This window comes from Haemaphysalis longicornis, unplaced genomic scaffold, assembly GCF_048455015.1.
Source record: "Haemaphysalis longicornis isolate Haplotype H1 unplaced genomic scaffold, Haemaphysalis longicornis Haplotype H1 scaffold_9, whole genome shotgun sequence".
Taxonomy (NCBI): Eukaryota; Metazoa; Arthropoda; class Arachnida; order Ixodida; family Ixodidae; genus Haemaphysalis; species Haemaphysalis longicornis.
Genome location: NW_027526460.1, coordinates 135031647 through 135047007, shown reverse-complemented (window position 1 = coordinate 135047007; position 15361 = coordinate 135031647). Strand labels below are relative to the sequence as shown.

The 15361-nt window shown below is 47.2% G+C and overlaps 1 protein-coding gene across 2 annotated transcripts; it reads right to left on the bottom strand.

Annotated features, from left to right (window-relative positions):
- Positions 1–6684: 6684 nt before the first annotated feature.
- Positions 6685–14927, bottom strand: LOC144153856 (salivary anticoagulant protein P23-like). 2 transcript variants are annotated; one of them, XM_077685586.1, is made up of 4 exons: positions 14793–14927; positions 14098–14180; positions 9201–9599; positions 6685–6915 (listed from the first exon to the last, which is right to left on the bottom strand). In XM_077685586.1, the coding sequence occupies exons 2-4, from the start codon at positions 14138–14140 to the stop codon at positions 6704–6706; spliced, it is 654 nt and encodes a 217-aa protein (XP_077541712.1). In that variant the 5' UTR covers positions 14141–14180; positions 14793–14927; the 3' UTR covers positions 6685–6703. The 2 variants fall into 2 exon arrangements, with proteins under 2 accessions (XP_077541712.1, XP_077541711.1); XM_077685585.1 differs by lacking the exon at positions 14793–14927 and having other exon boundaries at positions 14098–14200.
- Positions 14928–15361: the final 434 nt, after the last annotated feature.

The following is a 15361-nucleotide window of genomic DNA, read 5'->3' as shown; positions in this document are numbered from 1 at the left end:
CCATTGGTGTCATCAGAAAACTCCCGCAAACAAATAAAAGAATTTACTGGTACCGCGAGGAATCGAACTTGGCACTAATAGAGCAACAAAGCCAGAGCCCGCCGTCCTACCGATTTAGCTACGAGCCCACGCGGAGACGGGGAAGACAAGTGGTGCACTCACCAAGCACATCTACGTGTTTAACCCCTGCATTCTCGTTGTGGCTTGTCGTCCGCCTTCACGCCAAAACGACACCTCAAGGAACACATTCAAGTACTCCTTGATGGCCAGGCCATCACTCCAAGCCCCACCATCAAGATCATGGGCCTACATCTTCAGGCCAACACCAAGAGTGAAGTATCTTTGCAGCGCCTCAAACACAGCATCAATAAAATCATACACATGATTAGACGAGTTGCCACCAAGAAGCGCGGCCTCAAGGAATCCGATACCTTTCGATTAATTCAAGCTTTGGCCTCTCGAGAATCACTTACGTAAACCCACTGTCTTCTTCTCGGCAAGCTACTTTATATAATGATTAGAAAGATGCTTTATATAATAATTAGAAATGCGGTTAATCAAGCCATTGGTCTTCCCATAAGTGCGTCCACAGAGAGGCTGCTTAGCACAAGGCTCTACAACACGGTGGAAGAGCTGATAGAGAGTTATCTTTCTATCCAGAAGCTCCGAAGGAGCAGAGCTGCGGCAGTTTGCCGCATCCTTCACCAAATTGGCTCAGCAGCACAGAATGTCACTCCGCTTGATGTACTCTCGCACTCTTGGCGACAAGAACTAAAGATGCTCCCTTTGCTTAGAAATATGAACCCCTCACACGAGGAGGGTCGCCGACAAGCACGGGCTCAAGCGCTAACACCATCCTCGGTGGGGATCGTGCAGTTATCTACAAAGACACCTCCCAACATCGAGGGCAGCGGTACGCCATCATCGTGGCTACCTCCAGAACCAACCTCCTTCCGTGTGCCTCACTCAAGACCCAAGACATGATGGCAGCAGAAGAGGCAGCCATTGCCTTGGCTCTCACTAAACCAGGGGTTCGGAAGGTAGTAACCGATTCCCAACAAGCCTACCCTAATATTCAGTCAGATTGGGTGCCCCCACGTGCACTGCGTGTGCTAAAAGCCCACTCCCCAAACGGTTCCATTCAGCTCATCTGGACACACGCTCACGCTTCCATGGAGGGCAAGTATACGCCCAACAACAAGCCTGCGCTTTTACCCACCGTGCTATGGAGCTGCACGAGGACAGTCACCCGCTTGTCTCATTCAGGTATATCACCCATAATTATCGCCTTCAGAGACAGACGCTACCTTGGCCTTACCCTGACCTTTCCACAGAAAAACAAACTGCCCTACGACCCATACAATCCGGCTACTTCCCACACCCGACACGTTTTCACTTAACGCACCTGGATTGCTACGACGCTGAATGTAAGTATTGCTCAAAAGTAGGAATACTCCTCCACATAATCGGGGTGTGCAACTTTAGCCCTGAGCACCCTCCTCTCTTTCCGTCAACTATACCTTTAAAGATCAATGGGCGATGCTACTGTCCAGCCCCCCCTCCTCTCTGCCTATCCAGCTTTAGTTGGTGGACAGAGCACAGGCGGCGACAGAGCACATATGGGCTCCAGTGAAGAAGGAACCGCTCCCCTGGGACGCACTCTGCGCAGTTCAGAAATCTGAAGAAAAGTGCTTCCTCCTCCTCCCCCGCCTCCTCCACGTTCTTCTTCCTCTTCTCGTCCTCCACCGTGTCGGCCGCTGATCTCGCCGCCTCCATCCGCGGCGGCTGAGATGGAGAAGTGAGATCGTCCTAACACCGGGATCGAGCTTCCGTCTATTTTATAAAAAAAGTTTCCACTTGTGTGCTAAACCAAAACCACTCAACCAACCACTGTTGATGCATCATCATTGATTTAACCGTACCAAGAATATCTCTTTGAAGTAATAAAGGGTGTCGTTAAGTGCATTTCACTTTTTTCTGGTTTCACTATTTGTAGAGCGCGTGAGGGCATGGGTAATCGTAGTGGGTGCCGTTTACAGCTTTGCTTTCCAACCACATTCACCAGGTGGACTCGCGAGGATTTTTATTCAGTGTGTTGACATGCTCCATTTGCCTGTCGCTGTTGCAACGCCCTGTTGTTGACATGCTACCGGAGACTGTGAGGAGCAACGAAGCAACTGGCCCCAACTGTGTTGTCAAAGCTCTGCGAGAAGCAGGTCTGAAGCTGGTGCAGTCTGACAAAGAAGGAAGTTTTTGTGGTAGTGCCTGAGGCATTCATCAGCCAGTAGGCGAACGCAGGGCAACTTTAAAGCTCTTCTTAGGATTCGGCCGCAGGATATGAAGAAAGACGCCATTAAACTGTGTGAGGATCTGGGGCTTCTTAAGCCGGCGTACTTGGTCAAGAGCAGCAGTGCCCTCAGTCTGAACTAGTCTGCCAACACTCACAGTGCCGAGAGTCCATTTCGGGCCATTGTCTCAGAGTGTGGAACCTGGCAGCGCACCCTTGACAGTCTTCCACGGCAGTCCTTTTCCGTGCTTGCTGTGGAGGATCCATTCCTAGTTCGCAGACCACAGGATGTTTCGGAAATCTTGAACGCTGCGGGGTGAAAATGAGAGGCTTTCTGCAGCTGCTCTCCTTTAATTTCATCTACATTCACACGTGTCAAAGGCGACCTGTACATTCAGAGGAAGAGAGTATGCATAGGCTCCTGCCTCGCCTCCGTCCTCAGGGACGGGCTGCTAGCGCACCTCGATGGGAAACCGCGTGAAGTTCTGCGGGGAAGCCCAGTTGCGAGGGTTTCCTGTAGTTGATTTTTAAATCATCTGCCAGCTTCCCCACGAGCACAGCCCAGTGAAGAACTGGTCAACATTGTTGCAGCATAGTTTTGTGACTACGACTTAACACACGAAAAGCCCGAAGATGACTAGCTGCAGTTCCTGAACCTTAAATTTCACCTGGGCCCTCAACCCTTGTGCTGGACATATGTGCCGCTCATCAGCTCATCAGCTCATTCAAAAGTGGTAAAGCCGGCGGGCCCCACGTCCGTTATGAGGAATGCCCTGGTGCGGTCTTGCGCACACAAAATTCAGGCGAGTTTCACTGTGCATTTCTAGCGTCTTTCCGCAACCGAATTCGCGGATATGATTCTCGACAACGTAGCAAGTAAAGTTTTGAGCGTCATGGGAGAAACTGCCTCACGAGAAACTTCGCAACGAAGCTGCAAGAGAAATCGGTAATACCATGCATTCACGATGCCAGCCATATGCTAAAAAAGATAGTCAGAAGCTCGGGTGTGGCGTTGAAGTTATCTACCCCCAACAAACTGAGGGCTCTGCAGAAAAGAAAATAGTGAGGAAGCAGCTGGCAAATGATGCGTGAAAAATAACGTTAAGCCCTATGTTCGCCAAGCCCTAAGTCATGCCAAGCCGTGAGTGCACGACATCCCCTTGCCCTGTGGCAAATCATACGTCAGACATACAGGGTGTTGCCTCATCGAGTGCTAACAGAGCACGCCAACGCACTGAATACTGGCACGGGCTACATGCTTGCTCTACATGTCCAGGCTTGTCGGTGCCCACCGCAGTTCGAGAAATGCAGTATCTTGACAAAATACAAAACTCCAGCAATCACGTGAAATCTGGGAAGCATTTGACATAGTCAATAGGGGAACCACGCGTATAAGCATCTTGTCAGTAGCGCTCTTGGAAAAATTGCGCCCACCTCCCCGCGAGCGGAACCCTGTGTAGATGCGACGCATTCTGGGGTTCACTTGGTGTTTCCGTTGGATGGATTCTGAAATCGCGTGAAACGTGTCGGGAACGCGTATGATTATTATGTTTTATGATTATTATTATGTTTTATTGGCCAATCTTTGTCCATCTCTCTAAGTGGTATGCTTGGGGCTTCGCTGTCGCAACGACCTTTACTCCATCATTGTTGCTGTAAGTGGGAGCTTCTTTTCTTTTATTGCAAGTGTTAATCATTGCCCCATCATGCGTTGTATCAGTAGCTTCTTGACGTAGTTTGAATGAGTCAAGGATATAAGGCGCGTTCGTAGCACTTGATTCTGTCTCGGTTTGTGGCGCAGTGGGAAGAGCACCATGTACCTCGCGTTCCGCCCACAGGGTCGTGGGATCGAAACCGGGCGCCGCTAACTATAACTTTTTTTATAGTGTAGGGGGAGGGGTGTGGACGGACAACAACGCCGTATGGAGGGACAAGGCGAGTGAATGAGATGCAGTCGCATCTAAAAAAATGCGTGCTTGCCGAGATAACATATTTTGTGGAACTTTACATTCCCGCTGTTTGCAAACCCCTTATTTTTTTCACTGCTCATGCACATGGCGACACTTTGAGAACTTTTTGTCTATATATTCCATACTTTCAAATCGAATACAATTATCACTCAGCGCTTGTGTACGTCAAGAGTGAGTCACCTAATTCTTGCCGAGAAAACAGTGCAGGTGCTACTCTGCTTATTCCACGATGTTCTGCTGAATTCTTTTCACTATATTTGTTCCATGTTATGCTCACCTGCACCGCCAAGCATCTGCTCGCCGCATCCTATGACGATTCGATCATTACTCTAGTCTTACGGTATGAGGCCTCAGTAAGAGCGTTACGGTATGAGGCCCCAGCTACGTGTCGAGAAGAAATTCTGCCGGGAAAGATGACCAGCGCTTTGTCACAGTTGTGGTGATCAAATACACATAAAACTCCACCTTGACTACGGTAATATTACCGGCGCTACGCCTAACACAAACGAAATTTCAACTTCTGTGGAGAGCCAAACGGCAAACTTTTTGACGCTGCCGATAAGTAAAAAAACTAATCTACAACTCTCCAGATCAAATGGAGGTACTCCTTCTTGTATAGCGCAAAGACAAAACAATATTGAATGGTGTAAATAAATGTGTTGGTCCGATAATATTCTTCTGGCCAAATATTTTTAATGTGTATACATGCTTGTCTTTATAAAAAAGAAGATTCCGCACGGTACATCTACGCGACAACCTCTCCTAACAGTGCTCCGCAGTTTTTCCTAGCCACCCTAACGTGTGACGTCACGGAAAGAGAGCTAAGGCCTTCTCCCTTTCCTGTTGGTATTGGATAAGCTGTGCAAGCGGGCAAATAAAGGGAGACCACGGCTGTTGTCCGTAAACAAAACGAAATGACAACAGGAAGCTTTGTGTGTGGCGTTTGCTATAAATGCTTAGCAGGCGGTGATTGCAACTCTTCCTAAGCGAACGGTTTCGTGTTACGCCTACAAAAACTGCTTAGCCATGGGAGTTAACTAACATTAGAATGAAATCCTTCACAAGGTGCGACTCGAATTACGGTCCTGTAGATTATAAGACAAGCTCAAAACCCCTAGAGCACCACAGCTGTTTTCTTTTTCGTTAATACCTGGAATATTCAGCCAAACTCACACATAACAATTCAGCCAAATTGCAAGAGCTAACGGACCCTGCAGAAGCAGTAGATCAGTCTAACGAAAATTCGGAAGTCTTTCAAACTTCGCGCTAGCCGACACGCATCCAAAAGATTCAGCCGCTCTTGTGGATGACAGCATAAACGTTCTGCAGCAAGGCTTCCTGTTCCAGAAAATGCGCTTAGTTAACCAAACGAATTCCTTATGCGGGTGGGTCGTTAGGCACTTCCACAAACTATACGATTGACGTCTTGAAAAGACAAGCGGATAATTGTGCACGGGGTGATATTAATACCCTTTTTAAGTCTCCATTGCGTAACGTTCCAGAAATACACCGCATCAAGGGCCAACACAAAACAATAATCAATAGTCTCTGCTTGATTGCACCACCCGCCATTGTCTGACCGAGGGATAGGCATCGCTTTTCCGCGGAGCGACGTTTTTCTGGGAGTGTTTGCGAATGAAGAGTAAAGAAAAACGTTTTGGACATTGGCGGTGCACACATATGCTGGACAAGTTGTTAAACACTGGTCTTGTGTTCCACCCAATGATGACTGGGTGACCTCGGGCGTGTACGCACGCCTTGTATTTTCGCACCTCAACGAGCCGTAAATACAGCGTCCTCCCTGTAATAATATTCACTGAGACACACTACTTACGCGTGTACGCCGCTGAATTGGTGTTCCGCCTAACACCAACACGAAAGCGGACCAGAGGAGGAAAATAAGACCATATGCAGTCCTAGAAGACCTAGAAGAGATCCACTGAACACCGTACAGCCGCAAAGATTGTGGCAGAGTTTTTCCTCTTCCTGTTTACAGTATACCGCCGCGACCGCCCTCAACACTTATCCGCAGCAGCACACCAAACTCAACAAAACGAAATAAACCAGTTAACACTTTACAACCAAGCAGTCTCGATTTAAACCTTGGTTACCTCGCTGCGGATTCATAAACGTGGCCTTATCGACCAAAAGATTCATATAATGATCATTATAATCCTTATCCATAGTTCATTCATGTCTCCTGTAGAACAAAGTCATCTCCTATAGGGTTCCAATGACTACTTTCACAAGGTTTTTGGGTCCATTCTGCTCGTATTCCATTCTATGTACTACCGTACACTTACAAAGTACATGGCTCAATGTCTCCGTTTCACCAAAATATCCTATTTTAATGCCGAATGTCTGCGTAAAGGCTGCAAACGCTTCCGATCTCCATTATTAGACAGAAGTAAAGTCACGAGCAGGGCGTTTATGCTAGAAATCTTTATTAGGGGAACGGCAGGGTCACGGTGCTGACGGCTCGGTTAAGCGCGTCACGGAGCCTGGTGTACAGCAGCCCAGTCAGGAGACCTTGCACGTTCGCCTTGATGGACTCGAGGTACTTCTTCTCCCTTTTGCTGTTCAGGCCCAGCTTGGTGCTCTCGGTTATCCTCAGACCCAGCGAGTTCACCTTGAGGCTCTTCACGACTGCAGGGCTCGCTGTGAATTGTCACAAACGATATCAACAGTCAGCCACACGAGGAAATGCGATAAAGGAGAGAGGGAGGAAGGAGAAGGAAGGTTTTCGACCAAATCTGTTGGTCGACAACAGTTAATCCTCCCGGCTTTGCCTTGCCCGCTATGGAAGGCTCCACAAGCGTTTAAGAATGCATTTCTTAATTTTAAGACTTTCTTTTAATAATACTTCTTCAGAGATATTCGCACTCCCAATACAACATGTACAGGCGTCCGCGGAATAAAACCGACCAAGCAAGCGGTGCGCGAAAACTATTAGTGTGACACCTTACGGTTCAGCACCTTAAGTGGATAGAGCTGAGTGCACGGGCGTTATCCTTCGCGAGTCACCCCCCCCCCCCTCCCCCCCCAAAAAAATGTTTTGCCTAAACGACTTACTAGGAAAATTCTGCTGTGTCTGTCTACCTATTTGTCTTGTCGACAGCGCAAAAATTGTGGAGGAGAAAATAAGACCCCTTATTCCTGGCAACCAAACCCATTTTCGTACTGAGACCTGGAAGTTTTAGGCAATAATCCATACAAGGTAAATGCATGCTGCCATCATACGCCATGATGGAAACGACTATGGAGGTAGAAAACGTTCCTTTCATAGGAGTAGTTGGCGATGATTTATACAGGTAAACCGTTAAATGTGGTATGAAGTGCATTTTCGTGTTTCAAATGTCCCCGTTACCTTTTTGCTGCGTTGAAGAACAGCAACGATCAAATTCCACTGAATGACGGTGCTTGCACTGCAACGAACGTTGCTAAGGAGATGAAAACCTAAGGTAAACATGCGTGTTCGGATTCTGTTTCCGTCGTTAGCTCGCCTGCCACGCGAACGATGTGTCACGGAAATTTCAGTGTCCAACAAGCCGCCCACCGTGCTGAAAACTGATTGAAAAGTTGCTTTGAATACTGTTCGCTGGTCTGTGCAGGCGCTGCTAAATGTCGCTGAGTGGCTTTGCACGTTGCTTTCCGCGTGATAAACTGAACTGTAACCATTCGGTGACAAGGCACCAGAAAACAGCAGCCGACATCACGATTGAGGTTCAGCCTACATCAATGAGTGCCCACATTCGGGGCAAGTTACTTTTTCTGTACCAGACCCTACCCTTGGCTAATATTAGAACTTCCCCTGTGTTATTATTGGTATCATTCATGGACCCTTAAGTCCTTTGATTACATGTACACATAATGAAATAAATCCGGTTGAAATGGCAACGTAGAAAAAAGTATCAAAATGAATTAAAAACGCCTCGAGTGTTGATTAAGAAATGCCACGAAGATATCCGCGTAAGTTCAATAGACTGCCAAGGCGGCACTTTGTTAAAGCTACGTCTTTCTGACGCCGGCTGAAGCGCCCGTACACGGGACTCTAAGAAGAAAACGTTGTGGCTACGAAATTGCACGCAGGGCTCGGTAATCTGTGAAAAAGGATGATGAGCAGAGCTATGGTGCCGAGCCTCGACGTGAGCGACAACATGGTCTGACAGGGTCGTTGTCCAAGGGGTGCATGACGCAAAACACGTTTGTTTGCAATTCGGGATTGAGCGTACTTCTAGACTAGTTACCGCATTCAAACATTGATGAACTAGAGCTTTATTCCAGGGGACAAACGAGGGTTTGTCAGTTTCGCTGCCGTAGAGGCCCATGTACTGGCAGCAGAATTCCGAAATATTTACAACTTCGGTCTTAACTACGTAATTGTGAAAAGTAAATAAAACTATGCGTGATGTTAGGATCGCCTTGGCTGATGATTTGTTTCGGGATAGTTTCAATAAAACGAGCGTTAAAGGCATTTTGTGTAATCATATTCCCTCCGAGGATACACGTACTTCGCTGCACAATATTCAATGTGGGGAAGCCATCTTACGAAGGCTACGCTCGCAACGATCCCGCTAAAGTCGGCTTGACCTCTAAACACATATGCATTGCTGGGAAGATATTTTTTTTTCAGGCGGAATAAAAAGGTCGTAGGACTTTTTTGTATTTATGACGTTTTTTTTTTTTTTTTTTTGCTTTCATACGCTGAAGGTGAGGCGCGTAGTTTTACGATGCGGGGAATTTGAATTCCCAGAATTCCCAGAGCGTGCGTTTCGTGCCTACATCGCTGTGTTGCCGAAGACGATCTCCTTATTAGCATCTTCATCATAATGATCTGCTTGATCCTAGCCAGAGACGGCTTTGCTATATTATCCCCGACATTAGCAGGGGAAGGGCGAAAGGTTCCTCCCCCAGATTTCCAATCGCTGCTATTGCGCACTTACATCTGAAACCGGTGACTTCAGTGAAGAGGTTCGTGTTCTCGACGAAGAGGTCGACAGTGTAGCTGGTCGACCCGATGGCCTTGTGGCCCTTAGCCTTCACTTGGTAGGAAACGCGGACGCCGTCTAGGGACACGTGGCATGTCACGGTGCTGTTGGTTCCCTCCCACGACGGGCTGTTGCACTCGCCCCGGCGCCTCAGCTGCGACAGGCCGTATACCGTGCCTGACGAGAAGTCCGCCTTCAGGTCCCGGTTGGTCACAAAGGACTTCTTGACCTTAACGCTGAAGTCGGGCAGCTGGGCCGGATCGAGGTTCTGGTTGCGAACCTCTGTTGGAAGGCGATCTCTCAGCACGGTGTCGATAAAGTTGTTGGAGTCCTGTGGCAGGGCGCACAGGGCACCTTAGAAGAAAAAGGGTTTCACTGGTTGATTGTGTAGCAAAACTGGGCCTTTGTCTGCTTTAGTAAGCTTTGCTTTGGCGATTCTTTCGCCCCTTCAGCTGTTTTCATTCAACGCCGGCACAGTCCCAAGAATATCTTGGTACTGTGCACAATGATTTTGTCCGTTACACCAAACGGTGACAATATGAGTAGTTCACAGAATCAAAGCTGAACCAGGGTGCCTTCGGCGTTATATGCGTAGCTCCCCCTTTTCAACATTCCGAGGGTTCCCAAATGAATCCTAAATACGTCACGTAAAATACATCTGCCTGAACACGTGTAGCTATATTAAAATGCAATTTTCAATTGTTTCATAAATAAATTATTTCAAACGAGAAGCTAAACGCTCACTCCAACATCCCACACTCTTAAAAACCATTTTTAAGCAAGCTTGGCAAAATACTTTTATGCAGACGCGCTCCTTTCGGCACAAGTTAGTGATTAGCATAGCTATCCCAAGCAGTGCGGAAGTGGGAACGTGTAAGAGCTTGCGGCACCGTAGTCTATGTAGGCTATTTTCAGTGGGGCAATATGATGTGCAGAATTTGGGGTATAACCACAGAGAATAAAAGGGCTAGAGAACTGTCTTGGAATACCGTTGAAGGGTTTCAAAAAGTACTATTGTCTTTCGGAATAAAAGCTCCAATAGGAGCTACATTGCGATAGTTGTAGGTTAATTTCTTCATCATCGTCGTCGTCATCGTCATAATCATCCTGATACGGCCCAATGCACGATGAAGGTCTCTCCGAAAGATCTCCAGCCACGTCGATCGAGTGCTAGCTGAGTTCACCCATTCCAACCAAACTTTTGTAGCTCATTCCTCCATCGAGTCGTTGGTCGACCCCCATTGAGTTTATGGTCTATTGGCAGCAGTCCGTTAAAACCTGTTGTCCCTCACGCGTATGACGCGAGCTGCCCATGCCATATCCTTCTCTTAATTTGAGCTAGGATTTATTCCACACGGGTCTGTTCTCTAATCCACGCAGCTCTTTTCGCATCCCTAACCATGACCTCTATAGCATTGTTGTTTCCATAGCCCTTTGGGCCGAGCGAAGTTTCCTTTGAAGTCGCTTGCAAGACCAGAAGATTCTGCCCCGTCCGTCATTACTGGAAGAATGCATAGGTGTTATACCAGATTTTTGAGTGACAGAGGAAGCTTACTATTCAGGGTGATATAATTACTCGTGATGTCGGAATCAGGACATCCGAATTAGAATTAGGAACGCAGATTAGTTTAGTCTACGTTAATTTTAGCGGCAGGCACGAACTCCTAGTTACTGGAGCACCATAGAGGTTGGTCTATTTCGTTGAGACCACGAACAGCACAACACGAATTTAATATGACGTATACAGAAGTTTTTCCGAATAGATAATAACGAAAAATCCCGTCCTCCTCCAAGAAAACACATTGTCGACTATTGGAAGTGGTTAAAACGTCTGCAAATCAGGTTCCTTGCTCTTCACACCGCCAGATGCAGAACACCGTAAACGCTTTGTGTGATGATGAGCCCGGTTCAATCTTAATAAAGTCACCTAGAAGCGGCGCACTGCTGGAATTTATGGAGCACATGTCTCCTACCGCAAATGAATGTGCTCAAATTAAATTAACTTATGATATCGAATCTGTTTCCGGGTGAACGTAGCGAAACGTAACCAGTCTATTAACAGCGAAGCTATTTAGCAAATTGTTCTTTTGCGTGTCTGCACATAAAAGACAAAAAAAAAATCCGAGCGCACGTGAGCGCGTGCCTCGCGGCGACCGCCTGGCCGGTAAAAAAACAGGAAAATGACGAGCGCTCGTATGTGCGTGCGTCGCGGCGACAGCCCAGCGTCGCAGCCTCACGTTTGTCAAGCCAAGAATACACACGTAGAGAGGTTGCCCAAATTAGCAAAAAATGAAAAAAAAAATATCAAAACATCCCCCTCGCGAGGGGCACGATCAAATGCAGAGCATTTCCGCGGGGGGCGTGCCTGCAAGTCTTATGGATTACGTATTGGTTGTTGTTGTTGTAATTGTTGTCTTCCAGCATAGACATTGTCGATGAAGTCGATGGTGAAACGTGAAACGTGCCGTGAACCCCCTGCCGCGGCTATTACGCAACGTGGAGAGGCTACGACGCAACGTGGCGCGGCTATGACGCAACACAATCCAACACAATCCACTTTAATCCAACCCAATCCAAATCCAATCCAAGCCAAGCCAATCCAATCCAATCCAATCGAATCCAATCCAATGCCCTTCGCGAGAGAGTGTTATAGCGCCGAAATCGCGCCACCACATGAACGCGAACCGAACGCGGCGAGAGAGGGTGTTGCGAGCGGAGAGAAGGCGAGGAGGACGCGGGGGAGAGGGTGCACCTGTGGCCGACGGTTGAATGAGTCAAGGATATAAGGCGCGTGCGTAACCTTCCACTGTGTGTCGGCTCCGTGGAGCAGTCGGTAAAGTGCCGTGTACCTTGCGTTCCGCCCGCAGAGTCGTGGGATCGAAACCTGGCGCCGGAAGGTATTATTTCTTTATATAGTGTAGGGTGCGGACTACGTAGTGATGCGGACTACGGACGCCAACGCGGGTGACATCGTGAGTTACTAAAATGCTCTGCATTTAAAACTCCACCGTTCGCCGCGATCACGCAAACACTCGCTCGGAACAAAAAAGACACCAGCGTTCGCCATAATCGTGGCGGCGCGTGCTCGGAACGAGACAGACACGTCATAGCGTATGCCCCTCCAAGCTGATGTCCAATGATTGTCACTTCTAAAAATGAAGGAAACTCACGCTTATAATAGCAACAATGGTGGAGTAAAGTTCATTGCGGCCGCGAGAAATACGCAAGTCGGCTTCAATAGTAAATTTAAACCGCCATAATGGTCATGAAGGTTGCGTACACCTTCTCTACCTTCAAGTCTTATGCGGTTAATGTGAGCTTGCTTTATTTTTGTTCTTTAAGCACCGCGCTCATTGCTCTTTGCTGAAGAGTGCCCCACAACCAGGACGGTGGTGCATGTTGTCAGAACGTACTAGTAACTAAGAGCAACTGGCGTATAAAAGTATGCATGGATACCAAAAAAAAAATGATTGTTGCCGCCGTTTAAACACGGCAAATAGGACGGTTGGCTAACAATCACACCATCGTGTTCATATTTTAAGTTTAGCACAGGAACTATGGCCTTAAGCAGTGAACTGTCGTCCCGTGTTAGTTGAGGGAGTGATGCTGCAGATAGGTTTTTACAGCATAGTTCTCGACGCTAAGGTGTTGACACTGTTCTCACTGCATGTTAAAATGATCAACGCTTGCGGTGCAGTGCTTGATTGGATTTTAGAGGCAATTTCTGTGAAATAAAAAATCCCAGCACCAAAGAGTCGGCTAGTGAAGACGTAAGCAGTCGTAACATTTTAACTGACTGCTGCAATTAGACATTGGCACTGGAAGGAGCAGATCATTTTCGTGTGAACCTTCAAATGAGCAAAACCCGTATGGGTTGGGCGACACATGCGGCCTTTGCAGTTAAGGGCGAACGGCGTTTTTTGTACCATTTTTTTTTTTAATTTTCATTAGTTGTCTTTAAAACAGCGCTCAGAATGTTTCAATAGAAAACATTTTCAATAGGAAATTTCAACAGAAAACTGCGAAAATGGTTGTTTTTGCCTTTTGGTTTATACAAACTTAAGGTATACCTAATGCGGCTGAGTAAACCTCAAATGTGATGGGGCGCATTCGCATTGAAATTCGAGTATTTTGACATTCTTTGACATGGCTGGTTCCTCCAGCCATAATGATAACACCTTACACGTTCCTAATATGTCTCACAAAGTTTGGGATAACACGCACATAGTTTGTGATAACTTCGCAAATTACAGCTGTCGCTCGGCGCAATGGCCTGGGTTGTGTCCGACTCCGACCAAAGCACAAAGATTTGATTGATTGATTGATTGATTGATTGTAGGGTTTAACGCGCCGACGCAACGTAGGCGATGAGGCGCGCCGTAGTGGAGGGCTCCGGATTAATTTTGACCACCTGGGGATCTTTAACGTGCGTCGAAATCTCGTGCACACGGGCGTTTTTGCTTTTCGCCTCCATCAGAAAAGCGGCCGCCGCGGCTGGGAATCGAACCCGCGACCTCGTGCTCAGCAGTGCAACGCCTTAGCCACTGAGCCACCGCGGCGGGTCCAAAGCACAAAGAAATAAACACCGCGTTGGTAGTAGCCCCCAAGACGCGCCTTGGAATATTCTCAATATTACGCCCAGTACGCATGAAGTGTCAGCCTGATTTCTTGGAAGTCTTGTGTACACTGTGCATGAAGTCATTATTTCGTAAAAAGCATAACAACACACGTGAACTAAGAATAAATGACGTGCTCAAACAATAAAAAGTGTCGATGTATATTACTTGGAGCTAGGCATTGTTCAAATTGAGGCCTAAAGCGTGCGGGCTGTGAACTGTACAATGGTGCATACTTGCTGCGCACAGGAACAAGACCACGGCTGACAGCGAATTCATGACCGACGGGACAGGCTTCCAACTCGTCCGGTGGAGGTATCTGAACAACATACAAACTACCTACGTAGTGATGTGCATACACTTTAAACAAATTGAAAGTCAGAACAAAGGCGGATTCTTGTGGTAAATTTGTGAAATATTCCTTTACCTGATGAGATATTATGAAATACAATATTTCTTCATGCGATATTTTTTTCGAGAAGGCGGTTGTCGAAAGTAGCATTTGTAGCCGGCCAACTCCGCAGGGCGAAGAGCGCCAAAAGCGATTGATATTGAAATGTTCATCAGCCTACACAACACATAGAGAAGGAAAGAACTTGCGAGAAAGTTTTGCTGTTCGCGCAAATTTTTGCTGTGCATAATTTCATGGTATTGTGGATTACTTGGAGAAAAACACACGGTTTCTAACCGCCACGGCCAACTACAGTCACAATGGTCAGAAGATGTAGCCATCGCGCGGTACCTTTCCAAAGAGACTGATCACATTTATTTTCTTTCTAATTTTTGAACGTTAACTTTGTTCCTTTTCGCCAGTTATAATCGTTCCGTCGCCCTAAGTAACCTAGAATGCGGGCTTTCGCACAATAGTTGCACATTTATACGCTCTCGTAGGGGTACGAAGAACATAATAAGGAGTAAACCGTGTTCTTACCTTATAGCGTTCACAGGAAGTTGCGTGCTGTTTCAGCGAAGCCTGTTCATTTAAATAGCTACCGGCGCACACGGTTTTCCCCTATTTCCGTGTGCGTCGGCAGTCGCCTTCACGGTCTTATCTCGAGATAAAAGTGGGGTGGCCCTATTGTGTTCGAAGCAGCAGTTGTTTGCTGCACCGCTGCCGTGCCATATCAACCTGTGTTTCCCCGAGAGTTATCTTTCCCAATTGTGCAGACACGTGCGAAATAACGGTGCAAGCTTTTTTGTGCGAAGTAATGAAGCTGCGTGCCTCGTGCGGGGCCGCTGTTGGGGAGCGGCGAACACAAATTCTTCTAAAGGCTCTTTACTGCTTAAATCTTGTAAACCTAAAAAATCTTGTAATCCTGAAAACCTGGCAAAACGCAATAAAGGGCCCTAAATAGGCTGCCGAATTTTACAGTGCTATCCAAGGAACGTCATCCCGCAAAAATTGTTTAAATACGTTAAGTATTAGCCGAGTTATCGCTCATTAAAAGGGGCCAGCCAAAAGGCCTGGGGCTCTCCTCCTCTACAAGCTCTTCCGAAGCA

What these genes read in the sequence shown, in the direction of transcription:
- LOC144153856 (XM_077685585.1), bottom strand. Translation starts at nt 14,191, where the DNA reads ATGTTGTTCAGATACCTCCACCGGACGAGTTGGAAGCCTGTCCCGTCG. An exon ending in CTTGTTCCTGTGCGCAGCAA is followed by an intron (nt 9,600 to 14,097) that starts GTATGCACCATT and finishes TTTTCTTCTAAG; the next exon opens with GTGCCCTGTGCGCCCTGCCA. An exon ending in TGAAGTCACCGGTTTCAGAT is followed by an intron (nt 6,916 to 9,200) that starts GTAAGTGCGCAA and finishes GACAATTCACAG; the next exon opens with CGAGCCCTGCAGTCGTGAAG.